Source organism: Nomascus leucogenys, chromosome 1a (assembly GCF_006542625.1).
Source record: "Nomascus leucogenys isolate Asia chromosome 1a, Asia_NLE_v1, whole genome shotgun sequence".
Lineage (NCBI taxonomy): Eukaryota > Metazoa > Chordata > Mammalia > Primates > Hylobatidae > Nomascus > Nomascus leucogenys.
Genome location: NC_044381.1, coordinates 51552374 through 51577169, shown reverse-complemented (window position 1 = coordinate 51577169; position 24796 = coordinate 51552374). Strand labels below are relative to the sequence as shown.

The window sequence follows — 24796 nt, the reverse complement described above, 5'->3', positions numbered from 1 at the left end:
CCTCTTGAGACCTGGGCTTGGAAATGAATGGCACACTGCTACTTTGGCTGCATTCCTTGGGTCAAAAGGACTCACAAAATTAGCCTAGATTCAAAAAGAAAGGAAGTAGACTGCATTCTTGTTATGAATGGTTATAAAGTTACATTGTTGTGGTGTGCTTTTAGAGGAAAGTAGATTGTCATCTTTGCATTCTATCACAATTCCCTTGACCATTGCACATATTGCCCCTTTATTATGTAAATATTACACTGGAGAGCCAATATGTGTTCATTCTATACAGTTCCAATATCATCACTCAGTATGAAAAAAATTAATAAAAAAGAGATCTCTTTCAGACTTCATCAACTGTTCCAAAGTTAGATTTTATTTTACTTTTATATTAGGCCATTGCTTTTTTGAAAGTTTTTTTTTTTCCTGGACATTATTATTGCCCTCTTGCTTTTTTGAGCAGAAATACGTACTTACTTTACAATACCTATAATATTTTATGGCTCATTAGTTTCTTTAATAAATATATTCCATTTTTTTCATAAAGTTATCCTGGATTTAAATGACTTTGGTTATAATTTGCACAGATTGCTTTGCAGGCTGTCATCCTGGGATTTCTTTTCATGCATATTTTGGTTTGTTGCACAGTGCTTTGTATCTTACATCTTTTCTTGATTTTTACCATTGTTTTGCTGGGGGATAGCTTTACCATCTTTTGCAGAATATAAGTAAATTTTCTGAGGTTTCGAGTGTCAGAAAATAGATTATTTTCCTTCTATGTTTACCAAAAATTTGTCTGGATATAGAATTCCAGGATCAGAATATCTTCCTTCAGTACTTAAAAAATCTTGCACAACCATCTCCTAGTTTTTACCACTTCTAATGAAAAACTTGAAAGAGCATGACTTTCTTGTTCCTTTGTAGATTCTGTATTTTGTTTATTCTCTTTCTGAGATGTAGGATTTCTCTATCATTTTGCTTTGAAATTTCACAAAAATGTCTTTAAGCACGGATTTTCTGTTGATATTTCTTGGATCATTTTAAAGTTTCTGTCTCTCAAGCTCTGGGAAATTTTCTTTTATTGCTTTAATAGTAATCTTCCCTTTCTTTTCTCTGTTCTTACTGGAATTTCTGTTAATTAGATATTTTACTTCTTAGGTTGATTCTCTCTCTGCTTTTCTTTCTTTCTCTCTCACTCTCCCTTCTCTCTTTTTCTTTCATTCTCTCTCATTCCACATCCTGGAAGATTTCCTAAGCTTTACTTTTTAAACTTCTGATTGAATTTTAAGAATTTTGTTATGGATTCAAGGGAGTATATGTGCAAATTTTTTGCATGGATATGTTGTGTAATGGTCAGGTTTGGGCTGCTAGTATACACATCACCCAAGTAGTGAATGTTGTTCCCAATAGGTAAGTTTTCAACCCTTTTCCCCCTTTCTCCTTCCCCCTTTGGAGCCCCCAGTGTCTGTGATTTCCATCTTTATGTCCATGTGCACTCATTGTTTATCTCTCACTTATAAGTGAGAACATATAGTATTTGATTTTGTGTTTCTGAGTTAATTCAGTTAGGATGATGGCCTTCAGCTCCATCCATGTTGCTGCAAAAGACATGATTTCATTCTTTTTTATGGCTGCATGGTTGAATTCTAGATTTTTTAAATTATGCTTTTAATTTTTGTTTTTTAATTTTTAGATTTCTCTCCATACATTACTTTTCAAAAAAGGAAAAAAAAATCTTAACTTTATATTCTTTGCCCATGAGGAGTATTCAGTCTTCTTTAATTGATCTTCTTTCGTGTGTTAACATCTATGTTTGCTATATCTTCAGGTCTTTTCAGCTGATAGCTCTTGAAAAGAAAGGAAGATGCTGTTTATGGTTTAACATTTAGTGGGGTAGCAATGAAATACTCATATTGGATATTACTACATTATCCAGATGTCACTATATTACAGAATATGGTAAGACTGTTATATTCTCCTCTCCCAGCTGTCCTTAGATTGTGTGATATATGGGACAGGAACTCTTACCATACATGTATATAAATATGCTTAATTAACATAGACAGATTTCTTGTCAGTGGTTGGTATATTAATCTGGCAAATCCTCCTTCTCCCATCCTGCCAAGTTTTTGATCTTTTGAAAGTCTGCCAATCTAGTTTTTTATGGCTCTAAATATGGGGAACCCTTTATTTGGGCTTTCTTGAAACAGGTGCCTGCCTTCTTGCTGCTCTTGTAGTAAGTCTTTTGGGTTGTTCTATTTTTTGCTCATCCCTGTTCAAAATTCTAGAAAGTTGCTCTCTTCCTCAGTGGATAGATTTGCTTGGTTTACTCTCAAACTCAGTTCATATTTTAATAAGCCCTTTTTGAATTCTCTAAGGGCCATGGTTTCATGTTGTCATCTTTTGTTTTTCCCCTGTGAATACATCCAGCTCTGTACCTTCACCATCAGCATAAGTGTCCCCTAGACCTCCCTTGAGAGTTTCCACCCACACTTTTTCCTGTGTTACTTTTCCCCATCCATGATGAGAGAGTGTTTTCTTTGCTGTTTATGGTAGCCTTTTGGAAACACACAGATCAGATAAATAAGACAAGACCTGAGAAATCCTTTGGACTTTCACTTTATTTTTTTTGGGGGGGAATCAATATTCAGGATTTAATATATTTTTTAAAAAGTCTAAAGTATCTTATTCAATGAATTTTACCTGTGAGAACATTCATTCGTTTAAGAATATACATTGAATCATTCTATGTGACAAACATTTGCTGGGGTATTTGGTGATCCGAGAACAGATGTGTATTCGATTCAGGTATTAATAAAATAATCACACAAATAAATGTAAAATTACACAAGAACTATGAAGAGGAGGGAAAATGCCATGATAATTAATCATGGTCTTGGAGAGTGAGGAAGGGTAAAATAGACAAGACTTAATGATTGGTTAAGTAATGTCAAGGTGGGAGAGAAAGAAAGGTATTAAGGTGTGAGAGAAAGAACAATGTCCAAAGTAATTTCAAGGATCAAGGCATGAGCAGATAGATGGACTTGGGTGGGTAACACTGGATGGGGGCCAAGTTTGACAGGAAGAAAGAAGACTACGTGTTGAATTCTGGACATGCCAAATTTGAAGAACTGTTTCAACATTTGAGTATAGATATCATATAGACATTTAATTATACAGTAGCTTACCACTTATCTATGCGGGATACGTTCCAAGACCCCCAGTAGGATGCCTGAAACTGTAGAAAGTACTGAACTGTACATGTTCTGTTTTTCCTATACATATATACCTATCATAAAGTTTAACTTGTAGGCACAGTAATGTGTCTGGAATTGGTGGGTTCTTGGTATCACTGACTTCAAGAATGAAGCTGCGGACCCTCACGGTGAGTGTTACAGTTCTTAAAGGTGATGTGTCCAGAGTTTGTTCCTTCTGATATTCAGACGTATTCAGAGTTTCTTCCTTCTGGTGGACTCATGGTCTCACTGGCTTCAGGAGTGAAGCTGCAGACCTTTGTGGTGAGTGTTACAGCTCTTAAGGCAGCGCGTCTGGAGTTGTTCGTTCCTCCTGTCTGGAGTTGTTCGTTCCTCCTGTCTGGAGTTGTTCATTCCTCCTGGTGGGTTCATGGTCTTGCTGGCCTCAGGAGTGAAGCTGCAGACCTTCACAGTGAGTGTTACAGCTCATAAAGGCAGTGTGGACCCAAAGAGTGAGCAGCAGCAAGATTTATTGCAAAGAGTGAAAGAACAAAGCTTCCACAGTGTGGAAGGGGACCCGAGTGGGTTGCCACTGTTGGCTCGAGCAGCCTGCTTTTATTCCCTTATCTGGCCCCACCCACATCCTGCTGATTGGTCCAGTTTACAGAGAGCTGATTGGTCCGTTTTACAGAGAGCTGATGGGTCCGTTTTGACAGAGTGCTGATTGGCATGTTTACAAACCTTGAGCTGGACACAGAGTGCTGATTAGTGTATTTACAATCCCTTAGCTAGACATAAAGGTTCTCCAAGTCCCCACCAGATTAGCTAGATACGGAGTGCTGATTGGTGCATTTACAAACCTTAAGCTAGACACAGAGTGCTGATTGGTATATCTACAATCCCTTAGCTAGACATAAAGGTTCTCCAAGTCCCTGCTAGACTCAGGAGCCCAGTTGGCTTCACCCAGTGGATCCTGCATTGGGGCCACAGGCAGAGCTGCCTGGCAGTCCCGCACCATGCGCCCACATTCCTCAGCCCTTGGGCGGTCGATGGGACCAGGCGCTGCGAAGCAGGGGGCGGTGCTTGTTGGGGATACTCGGGCTGCACAGGAGCCCATGGCGGTGGGGAGAGGCTTGGGCATGGCAGGCTGCAGGTCCTGAGCCCTGCCCTACAGGGAGGCAGCTGAGGCCCGGCGAGAATTCGAGTGCAGTGCTGGCGGGCCGGCACTGCTGGGGGACCCGGCACACCCTCTGCAGCTGCTGGCCCAGGTGCTAAGCCCCTGACTGCCTGGGGTTGGTGGCACCAACTGGCTGCTCCAAGTGCAAGGCCAACGAACCCATGCCCACCTGGAACTTGCGCTGGCCTGCAAGTGCCGCACACAGCCCCGATTCCCACCCATGCCTCTCCCTCCACACCTCCCCGCAAGCTGAGGGAGCCAGCTCCAGCCTTGGCCAGCCCAGAGAGGGGCTCCCAAAGTGCAGTGGTGGGCTGAAGGGCTCCTCAAGCATGGCCAGAGTGGGCATCGAGGCCGAGGAGGTGCCAAGAGTGAGTGACGGCTGCGAGGGCTGCCAGCACACTGTCACCTCTCAGTAAGAGATTAACAACACTGACTAATAATAAAATAGAACAATTATAGGCTGGATGTGGTGGCTCACTCCTGTAATCCCAGCACTTTGGGAGGCTGAGGCAGGTGGATCATGAGGTCAGGAGATAGAGACCATCCTGGCTAACATAGTGAAACCCTGTCTCTACTAAAAATACAAAAAATTAGCTGGGCGTGGTGGCAGGCACGTGTAGGCCCAGCTACTTGGGAGGCTGAGGCAGGAGAATGGCATGAACCTGGGAGGCGGAGCTTGCAATGAGCCAAGATTGCGCCACTGCACTTCAGCCTGGGTGACAGAGCAAGACTGCGTCCAAAAAGAAAAAAAAAGATTGTTAATTATGATATCAATAAAATAGGGTGACCTGGTCAGTGGGGATCTGAGCAGTGGGTGCCCATTCAGTGGGGCCTACTCACTAGGGTCATAGTCAGGGGCATCTGGTCACCTGGGGCCTGCTGAATAGGGGCCTGGTAAGTGGCAGCCTGTTCCCTGGAGGCCTGGTCAGTGGGGCCTCATCTGTGGGGCCAGGCAATGGGGTCATGATCAGTGGAACCTGATCAATGAGGCCTTGTCAGTAAGGACCTGGTCAGTGAGGACATGGTCAGTGAGGCCCTGGTCTGTAAGGTCCTGGTCAGTAGGGTCCTGGTCATTGCGGGCCTGGCAGCGGGGGCCTGGTTAGTAGGGCGTGGTCATGGGGTTCTAATCAGTGAGGGTGTGGTCAGGGAGGACCTGATGTCTGGGATCTGGTCAGCAGGGACCTCATGCGGGGGCGGCTGAGCACTGCTGGGAGATGTCAGGTGCAATACACATTATCGAAGGCCCTGTGGACAGCTCGGATGGGCCAGTGGTGCCCAAAGGCCCAGTCAAAAGTGGACAAAGCAGGTGTTTGGATGAACCTGGGAGATCGTGCTCAGAGATTTTGACAGGAGAAAGGCAAAGGAAAGGCCAGAGTGGCCAGTGAGATGGTCACAGTCTATGGGCTGCACAGGATGGAGGAAGCCAGGGAACAGGCAGGGTGGGCAGCTGGGGTGCAGGGAGAGGCAGATGCATGCTGGGAGGTCAGACCCTGTCAGTGCTGTGGGGGTGTCAGGTGGGGTGGGCTCCAGGTGTACCCTCAGTGCACTGGGCAGGTCTTGGCCCAAGCTCCCTGGACCCTGGCTGAGTGATGTGGTCACTCCCTGGGGGACTGCTGGTGGGCCCCGGCCACCCACCCTGGGCAGTGGTGTCCCATCTCAGGACTGGACTTTCTCAGATCCTGCAGAGGGCACAATATCCAGCCCAGGAGGGACAGCCCCATGGTGCAGCCCGAGCTCTCCATGGGCCTGGAGCATCCTCGGCCAGCCCTGCACTCCCTCTTCTCCCAGGTCCAGCTTTTCCAGTGTCAGCCAGCAGGGAGGCCCCGTCCTCCCTTCCCTATGTGTCTCCTGGGCTGAAACTTGTGGCAGATTGGGACAGGGATGGTGCTTCCCTCAGGCCTATTTAGGGAGGGGACTGGCTCCCACCCTGGCACAGGTCCTCAGCTCTGCCTTGGTTGCCTTAGAGTGAGAAGGATCAGTCAGTGCCCTGAAGGTAAATGTAAGAGACTGTCCGTGCTGTGTGGGAGGCTGGTCTAGGGATGGAGGACTTAACAGGTCCTCCCAGTCTGTTAGGCCTGGGCAGTACTGTCCTGTCTCAGGACTCAGAAAGTCCAGTCCTGCGATGGGATGGTGCTGCCCAGGGTGGGTGGCTGGGGCCTGACAGCAGTCCCCCAGGGAGTGACCACATCACCCAGGCGGGGTCCAGGGAGCCTGGCCTGAGACCTGCCCAGTGCATTGAGAGTACACCTGGAGCCCACTCCACCTGATACCCCCACAGCCCTTGCTGGGTCTGACCTCCCAGCCGGGTCATTCACTCATCTGGGGCAGGGGAGTTCACCACCCTCAGCAGCCTCCATGAAGGCCGCCCCCCAGCCCCCCACCCCCCACCTACACATGCACAGAGCTGGAAGGTCTGTCCCCACCGCCACTCCAGAGTGCGAGAAAGGGAGAGGCAGTGGGATGGGGACTCTGTGCTTCGCATGTTGGTTGAGCTAAGAGGGCCCATCTCCATCCCAGCCTTTCTCAGGGAGAGAAGGGGCTTCCCGGGGGCAGATATTATCTATTCTCCACCAGGATACCCAGGGTCAAGACTTCTCCCACTTCTGAACTCAGGGTCCAGCACTCTCCCACCCAAACTTCCACTGTTTTGTGACACATGAAGCTACTTGGCTGTGGCACTTCCTGGAGCCTGCATGGAGATGTTCAGCCCTGTGACATCTCTGCAAACCTTCTCCCTACAGCTGCATAAAGTTTGAGGTAGACAGTAAGTAGTGGAAAGATGGGTTGAACCTTATTTCAGAGTGGGATCTTCATAGATTTTTCTCATCTTGTTTTTAGATTTTTTTGTTGTTTGCGTAAAGACAGTATTACAGAAACGTAAGGTTCAGTGAAGGAACTCAGGATGAAAGTGTGCTTACAGCACCACTGTCAGCATCCCTCCATGTCCTGTCACTTCTAGAAACCAAGCCCACACCAAGCATGCCACAAATAAAAGCCATCACCCTCTTATGAATAAAAAACCATATATATTGTGGAATATTAAATGTTCTGTGTACTAACATAAGAGAAAATACTTTTTCTCTACTTAGAGTGAATTTTTTCTTGGAGACTTGTTTTTCTCTGGGAAGGCTAAAAAAGAATTTGTGACCGAACAAATTAGATACCTCCTGGAAGAAGACAGTGCCTTGGACAGTGGTGATGGTGGCTGGAGGCACTGGGTGTCTTCGACTGATGCTGAGGGGGACTGACTGGGGATACAGCTTTCTTGGGGAGCAAGAGTTGGGGATGTCACGGGCCGCATTGCTCGTTGTTGCACCGGACACTTTTCAAGGGCTGCTGATCTCTGATTTGCCTGTCTCTGTTGGGACAACTCTGGCTCTTGATAGTGGCTTGTTGACTGCTGGCTGCATAGCTCAGCATTCTGCTGTGTTCTGAGTAGGAGAGGTGCCTGTGGTTGCAGGGAAACCCACAGACTGGGGCTTGTTTTTGCTCACTTACCTTCGAGGCATGGCGCACATGGCGAAGTGACATTTTCTCCTCCAGCATCTGTCCAACTGCTGTCATGAGCTCCTGAGCTTCAGCACTGCTGCTGTACATGCATGATCAGTTTTTTACTGTTTTTTGGCTCTCAGCAGTGACCGGTGCTGACTTCCTTTCTTTCTTTGAAAAAACCCTCTGAAAAAATTGCTTGATGTTTTCTCCAAAGTGGCTTATTGAAGGAGGCTGTTTCTTTGATGGCGGTAGCTGGACGCCTTCATTCTGATGGGTGTCTTCTCTCTTCCTGCCCGGGGTAAGTTGAGGAGTCCTCAATCCTTGAAACATTTCTTCATGTTTTTCTAAGTTGGGCTTCCTAGAGTTCTCACTCTTGTGAGTAGGGGGAAACATTGGGTTTGGCTCTTGCATGAGCCTTGACAGTTTGGGTTCCTGCGCTCCTTGTGCCCCAGGTTGCTCCTTCTGGCTGCCATGAGGTCACATAGCTCCTGGGAAGCCCGCATGTTCCCAGTAGGCATGCTCTGGAGATGGCCCTGGGGCACTTGAGAAGCCAAATTCTCTGAAGCATGGGGCAGAACAGATGCTTGCCCATCTGGAAGGAGCACAACAGTGGCAGAAACATCAGGCTGGGTCTCTGACTTCGTGGCCATTCCAGGCTCAAATTCATGAACAACCTCCTCCATAAGGCACAGCTTTCTTGGGTCTTGGGAGACAGACATTCTAGGGAGTAGAGAGCTTTTGCTGGCCCCGGAGCCTCGAAACCATGGACATCCTCACTTGTGGCTTGGAGGTTTGCCATCATACGGGTTGCCAAGGGGACTCTGGGTTGTGGCACTGCCTCCCTGGTCTCTCCAGCCCTTGAAGATTGGGCTCCTAAGCTCCTGCTCTGCTGGGTGCTGCCTGTGAGGCTGTATATGAGGGGCTTAGATGGCCACCTGCCCTTCTGTCCAGCTGTAGGAGCCTTCAAGGACCCATGATCATTCCTAGATGGGATCCCTTGTGGGGCCCTCTGGAACTGCTTACATGCAGGTGAGGAGGCCTGAAGACTCTCTGGCACATGAACAGATGCTTTGGTCAGCACCTGCTTTCTCAGACTTGCCATTGGTGGCTCTCTAAGGAACGTGGCCACCTCAACTTTTGAACCAGACCCAGATTCACAGGTGGCTGAGGAGGGACCGACAAGCTGTGTACTGCACAAGGATGAAATCTTTTCCAGTTTAAAGCACTGAATGGGCTTGAGGACCCTGAGGGGTAGACTCCACCTGTGTTTGGCCCAAAACCTCACAATATGGGCTCCCAGCACCTGCTGAGTACACAGCTCAAGGAAGGAGAGCACCTAGACTGTGTTCACACAGGCTTTCCCACTTTTTGGGGGTGCTAGATTGCTGGTTTTCACGTGGGTGTTGGACACAGGAAAAGCCTGGTTGACAGCAAGCCAGGATCGACGCACACTCACGGGGATCAAGCCCTCGTTGGTCTGGCCTAACTTCCTGCCCATGTGGGCTTTCAGGATGTTTTCTATATGATTCCTCTCTGTGCATCTTAATAAATCACTTCCTGAGTTACTCCTCAAGGGCTTCCTCAAGTTCCTTTCTGACTCCTCAGAGGTCGCCCCCAGAACGTTCCCTGGGAAGCTTTCCATGCCCCTGAATAGATTTTGCGGGGTCTCACCCAGAATTTGCCCCAGATGTGGGCACGGGTCCCTCTCTAGCTGGAACTTCACCTTCTGTGCCTCCTTGCTGCAACTTCACCTTCTGTGCCTCCTTGCTGCTTTTGCCTGTGGACGTGGAGGACTGCCAGGGCCTGGGTTTGCCCTTGGCCTGACTTGTCCCTGGCGATTCATCCCGAAGCTGCATCAGATCCAGAGACTCTTGGATCCTTCCAGGTTGCCCCATGTGTTGCTCCAATTGTCTCCGGAGTTCAAGACTGACTGGAAAGTTCTCAGGCAGAATGGATGTCAAGCTTTCCTGGGGAGGATTAGGAGTGGAGACACCAAAGACGTTCTGAGATTTTTAGACCCTAGAGGGTAAAGCCAACCCACCTTCTAGTTGTTTCCTCAACAAAGGCCATTCAGGGTGCTGAGTTTCAGGTAGGGAGAGAGCTTGCACTTTATTCTGTGATGCAGGGCAAGCTACTCCAGTGTTCTTAATTGGGGATGGAAAAGCAGGAGATAGGACTGGGAAAGAGGATTGAAGATGGGCCTGAGCCTTGGCCTGAGCCATAGGTGTGGGCCAGAATTGGGGTGTGGATGAAATAAAGGGTTGGGACTCGGGCCCCAGATGGGACGGGGGCTGAGCCTGGAAAAGCAGTGGGGACATTGTTGTCTCCCTTTGAATTGGGCAGACATTGGAAATTTGATTGAAAAAAGGAGGAGACTGTAAAGTGCAAGACCAGTCAGTGACCCAGGCATTAGCCACCAGGGATTTGCTGTGCAGAAAGGGGAGGCCCCAGAAAAACTGGCTATAATTCTTCTGAAAACTTTCCTGCAAGAGCCTAGGATCTGAGAACTTCTGAGGACTGGGCAGCTCTTTCAAGTTCTCTCCCTTGTTCCAGAAGGGTTTTGGGGTTGTGGTGCCCTGCTCAGCATCCAATGGTTTAACCAAATTCCCCAAAGAATTTAAGTGCTTTTCTGGGGTCATTTGGTTTGTGAATGATTCATCATTTTCTTTTTCTTCCCAAATGTTGACCTTGGCTCTTTCTGTGACTTGTATCCCCACGACATTCTGGCCATCAGAGCTGAGCAAAAACGGGCTACCAGCTTCCATCTGACAGGTCTCTGGTGGGTGGCGGGAAAGATGATCTTGCTGGACTGATGAATTGAAGACGCACCAGGTTCTGGTAGTCTCCTGCCACCAGGAGAAGGCAGAAACTTGACTGAGCCGCCAAGGCCTGAGATGGCTGGGACAGAAGCCGCCAAATCCTCACATGGAGACAAGCTTTGAGGGATGGTGCCCAGTGGAAGTGCCACTGAGTCACAGTGAGATGGAGTTATCAGAGTGGAGTTCCTCAGGGGAGGAGCAGTGAAGCCTTTTGGAGGAGGCAGAGAGCAGGCCAGAGGATCAGGGTGTGTGGTGGGTGAGGGAAAAGTGCAGGTGGCTCGGGTGAGAGGCGTTCTAGGAGAAGGGAAAGTTCTGGTGGCTGGGAGGCACTTAGGGAGGAGACTGAGGTGGTCATTGGGCCTGGTGATGGGGTGGAGGCCAGATCCTGAGGATGCTTGGTTTGAGGATCCGGGGAAGCTAACGGGTAGAGAGTGGGAGCAGCATCTTCCATAGGCTCATGAGAGGACTGGGAGGCTCCATCAGGTGCTCTTTTGCCCACCTCACCTGGGAGGTCTGGACCAGAGAGCTGACCAAAGTCACCTTTGTCAAGGTGTGGCCCCAGGAGGCTGCAGGAGACAGGAGGCACAAGCTGCAGCCAGGAGCAGGTGGGTTCGGAGGGCAGAGTAGGCGCTCGGGCCACAGCCCCTCCACCTCCTCACACGCTGACTGCCCAATTCTCCTGCTACCCCTCGCCCCAGGGTTTTACTCCCATCCTCTGTCCCCCTGGTCTCCCCATTCCAGGTCAGCTCCAGGCTGCCTATGGCCCTGGGGTCGCATCTCAGCCCTGGTAGGAAGGATGCAGGGAAGGGGAAGTGCCTCACCTCTGCAGTTGTGAAAGCAGGTCCCAAGTCTCCTCCAGGCCTCTTGGGCACTCTCTACAAGCTGGAAATCAGGAGACTGGGTTAGGGCAGTGAGGGAGGGGCCTGGGATCTCACAGGAGGCTGAGTGGATGTTTCTTTAGGGAAGACCTTGGGGAATTAGGCCCTGGAACCCACCCATCTATGTCCAAAGCCACATGGCCCCAACGGTAATAGCAAGGCATGGAGGGCAGGGCTTTGTCATTCACAAAGGGCTTCCACACATGGACCCTCCACCCCAACAGTCCTCACAATTGCCCTGTGGGGAGAAAGGACTGGGGTGGTCTCAAAGAGGAATCAGCCTTAGCAGAGTTGAATAGCTGTTCCCAGGGAGCGGGAGGCCCCCTCACCCCACTCCGCATCCAGGCAGGCATTGGTCTTCCCAGGACACACACACTGCCCCCTGCTGGGTAACGCTCAGTCCCTGGCCCACCATGGCTTCATTCCGGCATGGAATCTGAGAAGGACCCGGGGTTCTGATTTCCTTCCTAGGAGCCCCAACCTCAGGCTTCTTCTACTGAGTTCTTCAGAGTCAGTTCCCTCCGGGACAGATGAGATCAAATTAACTCTAGTGTGCCCTGGCAGAGCCTTACCTCTCAGACTGTGGTTTTTCATCCTGCCTCTGGGCCTCCCCCTCCACCCTACTGGACACTGGGAGGCACGATGACATGGGGAGACAAGATGATGCTGGGAGACAAGATGACACTGGGAGACAAGAAATGGCGATGAGCTAGGACCGGCTGTCCATCTCCGCCCCTAGCCCAGCCGCAGCATGCCGCACTCACGAACCACATGGCTATCTCCGTCTTGCTCAGGCAGCTCTGTGTACTTCCTCCCACTCATGTTTAAATGGATGATAAACTGCTTTTCTTCTTAGAAAAACAGGAAGAGGGAGTCGGGCATGGTGGCTCACGCCTATTATCTGAGCACTTTGGGAGGCTGAGGCAGGTGGATCACCTGAGGTCAGGAGTTTGAGACCAGCCTGGCCATGGTGAAACTCCGTCTCTACTAAAAATACAAAAATTAGCCAGGCGTGGTGGCGGGCACCTGCAATCCCCAGCTACTCAGGACGCTAAGATAGGAGAATAGCTTGAACTCGGGAAGCAAAGGTTGCAGTGAGCCGATATCGCTCCATTTCACTGCAGCCTGCGTGACAGAGCAAGACTCCGTCTCAAAAAATAAAATAAAATAAAAATAACACACACACACACACACACACACACACAGGGATTTTCAATATGAGGTCCACCGTGGACGCCATCAGTCCCTGTTCCTCTGCTCCAGGAATGCCCAACCTCAGGCCCGCAGGCACCACTGAGCTGTCAGGTAGGATTCTGCTTCCCAGGAGACCAGAGGAGATGCTGGGCCCCGGTGGGAGGCCCTCGGGGGCCCAGCACAGGCCCCATATCACCCCACACAGAGGAGGCTGGGCCCCGAGCCACCTGCCCCAGGAAGGGGCTGATGAGCCAGGGCTCAGGGCCTGGCCTCGGACAGAGACCTCCCCTGTCTCATGACCAGAGACCTCCCCCGTCTCATGACCAGTCCTGGCCGCTAAGCCCACTGGTTTGATTTTGCCTTGATGCCTCCTGCGGTCCCTCACAGATGGACTGAGAGCTTGGCATGGAAATCCCAGTACACGATCTACCCCTACCAACCCCTGGCTGCCCTGCCTCTCCCTGGAAGGATGATGTTCTGGTCTCTCCTGAGACTTCCCATTGCAGAAATCTCTCCACTGGATTTGGAAAAGTGGAACTAATAATAAAAAGAAAGGAGAGAATCAAGCTCTGTGGGTCCGGACTGAGGGCTCCTTACCTTTCTCTTCCCAGGCAATGGTGAGGGTGGGTTGTCACAATGGAGGTAAGAGAAGTAGGGGAGTAATAGGAAGAAGAGCTCCAGGGCAAACACCAAGGTGAGGAAGATATCCAACACCCATGGTGTGGAGCTGGGGGCATTTAGCGATGAGGCACTAAGTAATTTTAGAGGAAAGGGAAGATTCTCCATGTGAATAGGTGTGTGTTGCTTTCAAGCAACTGAGCTCTGGGCATCCCCGTGGAGACTAGGGACTGGGGCCCAGGCCTAGTCACAGAGCTGGGGCCTTCACATCAAAAAGGGCTCCTTTGTTGGGGAGGGGCAGTGGGAGGGAGAGGGGCAGTGGGAGGGAGAGGGGCAGTGGGTGGGAGAGGGGCAGTGGGAGGGGGAGACTGAAGCACAGCCCCTCCCCACCCCCCAAGCTGGGGATCCCTCCAGCCTCCCACCTTCCCGATCCCTCCTTGCCACTAAGTTTTGTCAGTGATAGAACTCAGCCAATTTTCTATTCTTCCTCCCTGGAACACAGATATTACCTGGTTCCTTTTATCTGTTGGAGATGGTGGCTTGAGGTTACCTGCTTTATAGCCCTTGAAAATCTGAAGTTGATTCTGAAATTTTGGCTATGTACCAGGGATTTTTATTCTCAGAATCTCGTTCATCCTCAACTCCAGCTTTCCCGCACAATGTTTTTGTCTTATATCAATCCAGGGACAAAATGTAAATTCTTTTTACTCTTATTTAGTTTTGCAAATTTTGAATAGTAAGTTTTAAAAAATTATTTCTATCTCACTTTCTTTTTTTTTTTTTTTTTTGAGACGGAGTCTCTCTCTGTCGCCCAGGCTAGAGTGTAGTGGCGCGATCTCGGCTCACCGCAACCTCTGCCTCCCAGGTTCAAGCCATTCTCCTGCCTCAGCCTCCCGAGTAGCTGGGACTACAGGCATCCGCTGCCACCACGCCTGGCTAATTTCTTTTTGTATTTTTAGTAGAGACGGGGTTTCACCTTGTTAACCAGGATGGTCTCGATCTCCTGACCTCGTGATCCACCCACCTCGGCCTCCCAAAGTGCTGGGATTACAGGTGTGAGCCACTGTGCCCTTCCTTCTATCTCACTTTCAATCAAAGGGACCTACCCACATACAATTAAGATTTTTTTTATTTTTTTAAATTTTATTTATGTACTTATGTATTTATTTTAAGTTCCAGAGTACATGTGCAGGACATGCAGTTTTCCTTTTGTTTTTTTTGAAACAGAGTCTCACTCTGTTGCCAGGCTGGAGTGCAGTGGTGCGATCTTGGCTCGCTGCAACCTCTGCCTCCTGGGTTCAAGTAAGTCTCCTCCCTCAGCCTCTCAAGTAGCTGGGACTACAGGCGTGCGCCACCACGCCCAGCTACTTTTTGTATTTTTAATTGAGACGGGGTTTCACCATGTTGGTCAGGATGGTCTCAATCTCTTGACCTCATGATCCACCTGCCTTGGCCTCCCAAAGTGCTGGGATTACAGGCGTGAGCCACGGCGCCCGGCCGGATTACAACATTTAATATTGTTAAGATGGCAATACTTTCCAAAGCAATTTGCAGGTTCAATGCAATCCTTATATTCTAATGATGTTTTTTGCAGAAATCGAAAAACGTATCCTAACATTTATAAGGAGTGTTAAGAAAGTCCAAATTGCCTAAACAATCTGGAATAAGAAGAATAAAGTTGGACTCATGCTTCCTGATTTCAAAACTTACTTTAAGGCTACAGCAATCAAAACAGCGTGGTACACAGTGTGGCATAAAGACAGATATATATGTAATCCCAGCAGTTTGGGAGGCCAGGGTGGGCAGATCACTTGAGGTCAGGAGTTTGAGACCAGCCTGGCCAATATGGTGAAACTCTTTCTCTACTAAAAATGCAAAAATTAGCTGGGCATGGTGACATATGCCTCTAGTCTCAGCTACTCAGGAGGCTGAGGCAGAAGAATCACTTGAACCCAGGAAGTGGAGGTTGCAGTGAGCCAAGATTGTGCTACTGCATTCCAGCCTGGGTGACAGAGTGAGACTCTGTCTCAAAAAAAAAAAAAAAAAAAAAAAGGAAGACAGATATCAGACATATAAATAAAAAGAACAGAATAGAGAGCCCAGAAATAAACCCTTGTTCAAATGATTTTCAACCATGGTGCCAAGACCATGTGGAAGGACAATCTTTTCAACAAATGGTGTTGAGAAAGCTGAGTACAGTGTATCCATATATAGTGACGTTGGGCCCTTATGCATACTATATACATAAACCAACTCAAACTGGATCAAAGGCCTAAACATAAGACTTAAAACTATAAAGGTCTTAGAAGAAAAAGCATAAAGGAAAAGTTTTTTGACTTCGGTTTGGCAATGATTTGTTGGATCAAAGACACCAAAAGCACAGGCAATAAAAGAATACATAGACTTCATCAAAATAAAAATATTTTGTGCATCAAAGGACACTATCAATAGAGTGAAAAGGCAACTCATGGATTGCAAGAAAATGTTTGTAGATCATACATACTGATAGAAGATTAATATCGAGAATATATAAAGAACTTCCAAAACTTGACAACAAAAGATACAAACAAGATGATTCAAAAATGGGCAAAAGATTTGAATGGATATTTCTTCAAAGAACATACACAAATGCACAAGATGCTCCACATCACTAATCTTTAGGGAAATTTAATTCAAAACCACAATAAGATATCATTTCACATCCATTATAATGTATATTATCCAAAAAAATAAGCAACAAGTGTTAATGAGGATGTGGAGAAACTGGAACACTTGTGCATTGCTGGTGGGAATGTAAAATAGTGAAGCTGGTGTGAAAAACTATTTGGCAGTTCCTCAAAAATTTAAAAATCAAATTACCATATGATCCAGCAATTCCACTTCTAGATAGGTATATACCACCAAAGAATTGAAAGCAGGAACTCAAACTATTACTAGCACATCAATGTTTATAGCAGCATTTCACAATAACCAGAAGGTAGAAATAACCCAAACGTCCATCCACGGCAAATGGATTAACAAAAGGGGGTATATAAATACTAGCGAACATTACTCAGCCTTAGGAATAAAGTTCTGACACATGCTACAATATCAACAAATCTTGAAGAAATTGTGCCGAATGAAATAAGCCAGATACAGAAACAGAAATATCATACAATTCTACTTATATGAGGTACCTAGAGTAGTCAAATTGTAGAGACAAAGCATAATGTTGGTTGCCAGGTTTGGGTGTACAAGGAATGGGGAATTATTGCTTAATAAGTATAGATTCAGTTGGGAATATGAAAAAATTCCATTGAGAAGATGAAGAAAAAAATGTCTGGGATGCAGATGGTGGTGATGGTTTTACAACAATGTTAATGTATTAGACTTAACACCACTGAACTGTACACTTTAAAATGGCCAAAATAATAAGTTTTGGTATGTATATTTTACTTCAGTAAGAAAGCCAGAATTATTAATGCCCCAAATAGGGAGATGAAGTAGAGGGTGCCTTGCATGTTAACCAAAATGATCTCTCTTTTAGACAAAGAGGATAAACATTTACTTATGAAGGTTTTTTGTTTGTTTGTTTTTGTTATGTCGAGCCTCTTTAACATGTTTACAAAATGTTGAAGTTCATACAATGGGATAATTTTTCAGTCAATTTTTTGTTTACGTACCATGTTTGCAACTTCTTGCTTTAGGCCATCAAGAAAAATGTCCAAGCGGCACTAAAACTGTCAGCACTGGGAGCTAATTCAGAATATTGTCTAAAGATGTTGTTTAGGGAGATAGTTTCTCATATTTTACATTAGCTTTAGCCAAATAATATTTTAAGGATGCAATATTTGAGTCCAAATTGTGCTTGAGGTCTCCTCATACCCATTAAATAGACTACTGAATGGTAGGAATATTTTGATATTGTTGTTTTAAGGTGCCTCTTAAATGAACAATCGCTGCTCTCTTAGTTATAATTCACAGTTATTATACTGGAACCCTGCTGATGTGGTGGTAAGGCATTGTAGAGGGAAAGTAGTGTGTAATTTTATGATTACATATCCATTTTCTAGTGGGCCTGAGTCCCTGGGCTCTGACCTTCAGAAGAATTTCTTAGCCTTTTTTTTAACCCTTTATGTGAGACAGGAAGTCTAGTGTGGGCTGAGTTGTGTAATTGCCCTTCACCTAGGTCTGTTAAGTATTTCCTTTTGAGGACAGGTCTTTCTTAAACAGAGCCCTATGTTCTAGTTGTATGTCAAATGGTAACTTTCCCTCTCACCCTGCCAGGTGCACAAAGGAATTTATTTTCTGTTCACAATGAGCACCTGGTGGGGCTCCTGGAGGTAAAACTCATGTAAGTGTGGGAGAATCCAGGCTCTTTACATATGGGAGCGGAACCAGATTTTTTAATGTGCAGAGCTGAGATTAGAAGCCAGATATCCTGATTTATAGGAACAAGCTTCCTGCAACAACTCACCACAGATCACTATTTGAAGGTATTCTTTTACACACTTCTCTACTTTGTAGTCTCTTAGTCTACACTTTTATTCTTACTTTTTATTCTCAAAACTGAAGTTTTTTTTGTCATTTAATTATAGTCTATTTTTATAGCAGTTTTAGGTTCACAGCAAAATTGAGCAGAAAGTATAGAGAGTTCCATTGCATCCTCACAACCTCCTTCACTATCAGCACCACTGGGGCACATGATGTAATTCATTATTACAATGAATTCTACATTGATACATCATTATCACTTAAAATCTGTCATTTACACTAGAGTTCGTTCTTGATGTCCATTCTATGGGTTTTGGCAAGTATATAATGACGTGTATCCACAATTATAGTATCATATGGATACTCTGATCTGTCCTCACAGAATGTCACAGAGTTGTAATCACACAGTACATAGCATTTTCAGATTGGCTTCTTTCACCTAGAAATATGCATTTAAGTTTCCTCCATGTCTTTTCTTTCTTTGTTACATTTTATTTTTATTTTTTCTTTTTTACACTTTATTTTTTCAGCTTTATTGGGAGATACAATTTGCAAATAGAAATTTGTAAAATACATAATTTACAAATAAAAATTGTATATATGTAAGGTGTGTAACACTATGTTTTGATATACGTATACATTGTGAAATGATTACTACTAATTAACACTTATCACATCACATAGTTTTTTTTTTTTTTTTTTGGTGAGATCTACTCTCTTAGCAAGTTTCAAGTATTCAATGCAGTATAGTCACCACGCTTCACATTAGATTTACAAAACTTATTCATCCTGCATAACTGTTGCTTTGTACCGTTTGATGAACTTGTCTACATTTTCCTCACCCCCAGTCTATGGTAACTACCACTCTGCTCCCTGCTTCTGTGAATTTGACTTTGTTAGATTTCACATATAATTGAGATCCTGCAGTATTTGCTTTTCCGTGTCTGCCTTATTTCACTTAGCTTAATGTCCTCCAGATTCATTCATGTTGTTGCAAATGGCAGAATTTCCTTCTTTTTGAAGGCTGACTACTATTTTGTTATTTATCAGTCTACACACACACACACACACACCAAAACCCATATAATGTACACCAAAATGTTGAGTGTTTTTTCATATGCTTTATTTGCTTTCATATATCTTTAGCGAAGTGTTTGTTCAGGTCTTTTGACCATTTTTAATTGGTTTATTCCATTTTATTATGGATGAGTTTTAAGAGTTCTTTATATATTTTGGATAACATTTCCTTGCCAGATATGTCCTTTGCAAATATTTTCTCCCAGTCTGTGGTTTATCTTCTTATTCTCTTGACATTGTCTTTCTCATCAAACTTAATTTTTGATATAAAACTTTATGTTCTGTGGTATCTGGTTCTGTGCACTCAAAAATACTTTTGAATTTTGGAAATTCATGTTGAAAGGAAGTAGTTTTGTGAATTCTGAAGTACTCCCTTGAGTGACATTCCAGACTTCATGTCTTAGTTTACCCTGAAAGGCTCACATTATATGTGTCAGTAGTCACCTCCTGAGCACAAGTTCTGTGCTCTTGACATTGGGCAGGTGTAGGTCTTTGGCTGTCAAGTCAGAGCTAAATAACAGCCTGGATTTTGGGTCTCTTATTGGAGGGAATGTAAAACTTACTCTCACAAAAATTAAAATCTTCTGCAATACAGTAACAAACATGCATTGCGGCTAGTGGAATGTGCTTATGATGAGAAGCAAAAGGATCTACCTTCTAGTGTGTGCTCCAACATGTGGTGGATGGCAACTTTGGTTAAATAAGCCTTACGAAGCCTATTTCTTTATCTGTAAAGCTGGAATAATATTAACTGTTGTGGTGGTTAATTTTATGTCAACTTGGCTAGGCCATGGTCCCCAGTTTTTGGTCAAACACCAGTCTAGATGTTGCTGTGAAAGTATTTTTTAGATATAAGTGACATTTAAATAAGTAAGTAAAGCATATTACCTTCTGCAGTGTGGGTGGGACTCATCTAGTAAGTTGAAGGCCTTAAGAGAAAGGCTTTAGGTCCAAAGAAGAAATAATTCTGCCTCCAGATTACCTTTTGACTTGAGACTACAACATTAACTCTTCCTTGTGTCTCCATCCTACTGTTCAGATTTTGGACTTGCCAGCTCCTATAATCATATGAGAAAATTCCTTAAGATCTCTCTACACACACACACACACACACACACACAAACACACACACAAACACACACACACATCCTATTTGTTCTGTTTCTCTGGGGAACCCTGACTAATACAACTGTTTAGGCACTATATATATATATATATATATACATATATATACACATACACACACACAGTATATAGAGAGAGTATACAATGTATCTACAGATAGTATACTATATATACACAGTATATATGTAAATATATGGTATACATAGTATATATATACACAGCATATATAGCAACACTGAATATATAGACAGACTATTATATACAGTGTATCTATATATAGATATATACACACAAAAAGTATATATACTATATGTATATAGCATACTGTCTATATATAGTATACTATGTACATACTATGTATGCTATATATATTTATATGCCATATATTTATATATGCTATATATATTTATATAGTGTACATAGTATATATAGTATACTATATATATTTATATAGCATACATAGTATATATATAGTCTACTATATATAGACAGTATATCTCTATATGTGTGTATATATCTATAGATATACTGTGTATAATGGTGTGTATATATACACAGTGTGTATTATGTATACATATGTATATGTATATATGCACATAAGTATACTGTAATATATATACATATAGCTATAAATAATATATTACAGTATTGTATATACACTGTATATACATCTACATGTATATTATATATACTATGTATACATATATGTACACATATATGTATATTATATATATGTCTATATATACACACACACACTCTTTCTCTATAGGCTTTTCTGTATAATGGAGTGATCATTTCCTTGTTCTTTATTGACATTTGTTGGCCATATTTCACTTCTACAAATTGTTATAAAGGTTAAAGAACAGATCTAGCAGACAAAAATGAGCTTTGGAGGCTCAGTGAAGATTTGGAAAGTGCTGGATTTCAGAGGCTTAAAGAACATAGAGACTGTGATACATATACACCATAGAATACTATGATCCCACAATGGTTTCTTGAAGATTATATTTTCAAAAAGTACATTCTGGAAGAATAAGCTCTGGGACTAACACCCTGTAGAGTTATTGAAAACACATTTACTTTCAAAGGATGTCATGCATCATCAAATGACCAGAACAATAAGTTAATCCCATAGGGTAGGAGTTCTATTTGTGAGTTTAAGAGTGGAGAAGATGTTTTAATATTGTACTTCTTTGTTCAGATATCTCCTCAGATTGTGTGGGAAAGTTCTTAATAAAGACGTTAAATAGAGAGGGATAATAACTTTTCTTAATATACAATGCATATTTGATGCCATCAAGATTGGCAAATTTCCCAGATCAAAAGCTGTTATTAGTTCACTGTTTCTTTAGCCAATATATTTTTATTCAAATTATCTACTGTGCACTGACATGCAAAAGAAACATCGATTTCTAATAAAATATGGCCTGATATGATCTAATGTGTTAAATCTAAGGGTCATCTCAAGAATACAAAGTTTAATATAACTCCTTAAGGACTGCACTAAATAAATATCATTATTTTGCAGTACCCTCATGACCATATTTATTTATTTTTAATTGCTGTAATAAATGACTTCTGTTCAGATAGTTTCAGAAAGATCCTCCCAGAGTTTATTCATTGGTGCAAATGCTGGTGTGCAAACAGCAAGAGGCTGAATGCATGCATAATCAATAATGCATCTAGAAGCTCTCAACAGAGTTTAGTCAGAGTATCTGTTAGAACTTATCTCTCAATATCTCATCTCTCTGGCTAATTATTCATACATTTCGGGGAATCTTGACTGCATTAAGCTTCCTTCCTTTGGACAATGAGGGGAAAGAAATTATCCCCAGAAGGATGAAAAATATTTTTCTGCAGTGGCTCCATATATATAAGAACCGATGACTCCATGGTTATGCATAATCAGCACATATTTCAGAGTCCTTCATTTATTCAGCATTCATTCAAAAACACGTATTAAGTGTGTTTAGATGCCAGGCACTATTGGGAACAGAGCGGGCAAGTTCCCTGTTACCTGTATAGCATTTAGCAGGACACAGAAAAATAAACAAGTAAATCAATAGATAAAGATACTTTACAGCTAGTCTAGATAGGCCTTAAAATAATAAAACGGAGTATTATAATGCAGGGAGTGGGGTTGACTGTGCTAATTACATTAGACGGCTAAGGAAGACCTCTTAAAGGAAGTGACTTTGAGCTGAAGATTTGGGAAAAGAGATATCTGAGGCTTAGGCAACCACAATTTAAAGACCCTCAAGTAGGGTTTAGTATGTCGAAGAAAGAGAAAGGAAGCCTGCCTGACCAGAGTGTAGAGATCACAGGTAAGAGTGGTATGCGGGAAGACCGTGTAAGGTCTTGTAGACAGTGATTAAGAGTCGGATTTTATTCTAACTGAATTTGGAACTCACTGCAGTGTTTTGAGTCAGGGAATGACATGATTTGCTTTTTCTTCCTCCTTCCATTGTTCCCCTTGCTTTTTCTCAGGTTCTTTCTCATTCAGCTTTTTCACAGGTTTTCTGAGTCAATATTTCAGATAATATGTTCTCCAGATAGTTCCTGTCTGTTCAAGTAGCTTCATTCTATGAACTGGTAGTAGTTGTATTGCTACTCTTTTTTAATAATTGCATAATTACCTCCACATTTTTGGTTTAATATCACATGATATGTGGTACTATAAAATCATATGAAATGAAATTGATTTGGTTCCATTGTATCGGAGTTCGCATACTGACAGCCTATGGGTCACAGACCATAGGAATATTTAATTTGGTCCTTTCAGAATTTTACAAATAGAGAAATTTGTCATAAACACTGAGAGTAACATGATTATCTTTTTTTGTATGTTTCTAAAGGATCATATTTGGAAAATAATATTAGAGAAAGAGCTTACAAGAAGAGACATAAGGCAAAGCGAAAAGGTAAAGAGGCAGGGGAGGCAGGTTTTACAAAGTTAAAGATGAAAGCCTGGAGATCAGCACTCATTGTATATGACATGCATTCTTTGAGACACTGTCTCTTTATAGCCATTTACAGCTAAAGGGGTCTAAGAGGCAGTATATATAATGAACCCATTGAACTCATATTGCATGGGTTCAAATCCTAGTTCTAATGCTTATTAGATATCTGACTAGGGGACCCATTACTTTATCTTTCTATGCTTCAATTATTTTGTTCTCTGCAAAGTTGGGATAATATAGTAAGCACTTTTTTCATAGGGTGGTTATGAGGATTAAGCAATTAATACATATGAAGCACTGGGAACAATGTCGGTCACTTAGTAATGTCCAATAAGCTATTATTGTTATTCTCATTTTACAGATGATTCCAAAAACACGATTCTCAAACAGCTAATTGACATGGCTGAAGTTACCCAACAAGTTAATGAAAGAGTCAGATGCTGAAATTAGGTATTTTAGAAAGCTCTGCTGGAAATAAGTGTTTTAAGAGTAATTTGAATAATTTGGCTTGGGAATTGAAAATTGCCAATTTTACTTTTGTTTAGCCCAAGTTTTATATCAATCGTTCTAAAAAATATATGAAGACTTTTTACCAGTCTTAAAAATTGTTAAGGACCAAAAAGAGGTCGTGTTTATGTAGTTTGTATCTATTGATATTAATAATATTAGAAATTAAACCTAACAAACTTAAAAATTACTTATGAATACATTAAAACCTATTAAATGCTTTCATAAATAGCATATTTTTAATGAAAATAATTATTTTCTAAGACAAAAATATTTAGTGAGAAAAATGGCATTATTTATATTTCTACAAATCTCTAATGTCTGTCAGAAAGACAGTTGGAGCCTCACATCTACCACTGCATTCAATCTGTTGCAATATCACTCTGGAAAACTCAAAGGTACATGCATCCTCTTACTCATAGGAAAGTAGTTTTGACTTGACATGCCTTCTGATAGTCTCACAGATCCCCAGAGGTTCCCAGACCATACTTTGAGAATCATTGATTTAGATAAAATCAGAAATTTGAGATGGGAGAGATACAAATCTTGCCCAAGTCTCCAAATCTGCTTTGGAAGTGGAAACTCGGTGGCCAAGAGCAAACCTTTCCAGGGAGAAAACATTTGTTGCCTTTGCACAAGATAACTCCAGTTAAAATCGTCACAACAGATGTCTACAGCCACCTCAAAATATTCGTTGCTTTGACTAAATATGAAATATTCCCCCTCCAAACCCTTTCTCCAGATTTGTGTGTCTGAAAGAGCTGAGGTGAAATAGAGATGGTGCACAATAGCTCAGAAGTAAATTAATGAGTAAAAGAGTATACTCTGAATTCACAGGAAAATGAGAAAAATTCCATGTACTCACCTTCTTCTTGTCTCTCTAAGCTCCTTGGAATTCCTGAGTATTACATTCGTTTTCATTGTGGTGGGAGTTAGAGAATTATAATGTCCTCTTCTTGCAGTTGATGGGCATAGATGAGGCATTTGAAAGACAACTCCTACTTGATAATAGACCCAATGACCTGTGAAGATTTCAGTTCTCTTCTTCTTATCCATCAGATCTTTATAGTTCTGAAGACCTGCTATTAGACGGACTGCATTTAGAGAAGGAAAATTATTTTCTCATCTAAAAAAACTTTAGATAAACCATTTTTGTAATGGGATTCATTCTGATGAGGTCTGAGTATTTGTGGACTCCTCAACAGACTAAATGTTTTATTTCTTCAGGCAAATCTTGAAATTCCACATTCTCTCTTAATGCCATCTATAATTTGTCCGTTTATTCATTCAAAAT

At 43.3% G+C, this 24796-nt stretch overlaps 1 protein-coding gene across 1 annotated transcript; it reads right to left on the bottom strand.

Moving 5' to 3' along the window:
- Positions 1 to 7515: 7515 nt before the first annotated feature.
- Positions 7516 to 13543, bottom strand: LOC100589625 (putative spermatogenesis-associated protein 31C2). The gene is given in 9 exon segments (XM_030815140.1): positions 7516 to 8249; positions 8252 to 8596; positions 8599 to 9568; positions 9603 to 10729; positions 10732 to 10917; positions 10920 to 11236; positions 11492 to 11552; positions 12121 to 12178; positions 13340 to 13543. Coding segments are annotated over 9 exon segments (3987 nt in total). The 5' UTR covers positions 13529 to 13543.
- Positions 13544 to 24796: the final 11253 nt, after the last annotated feature.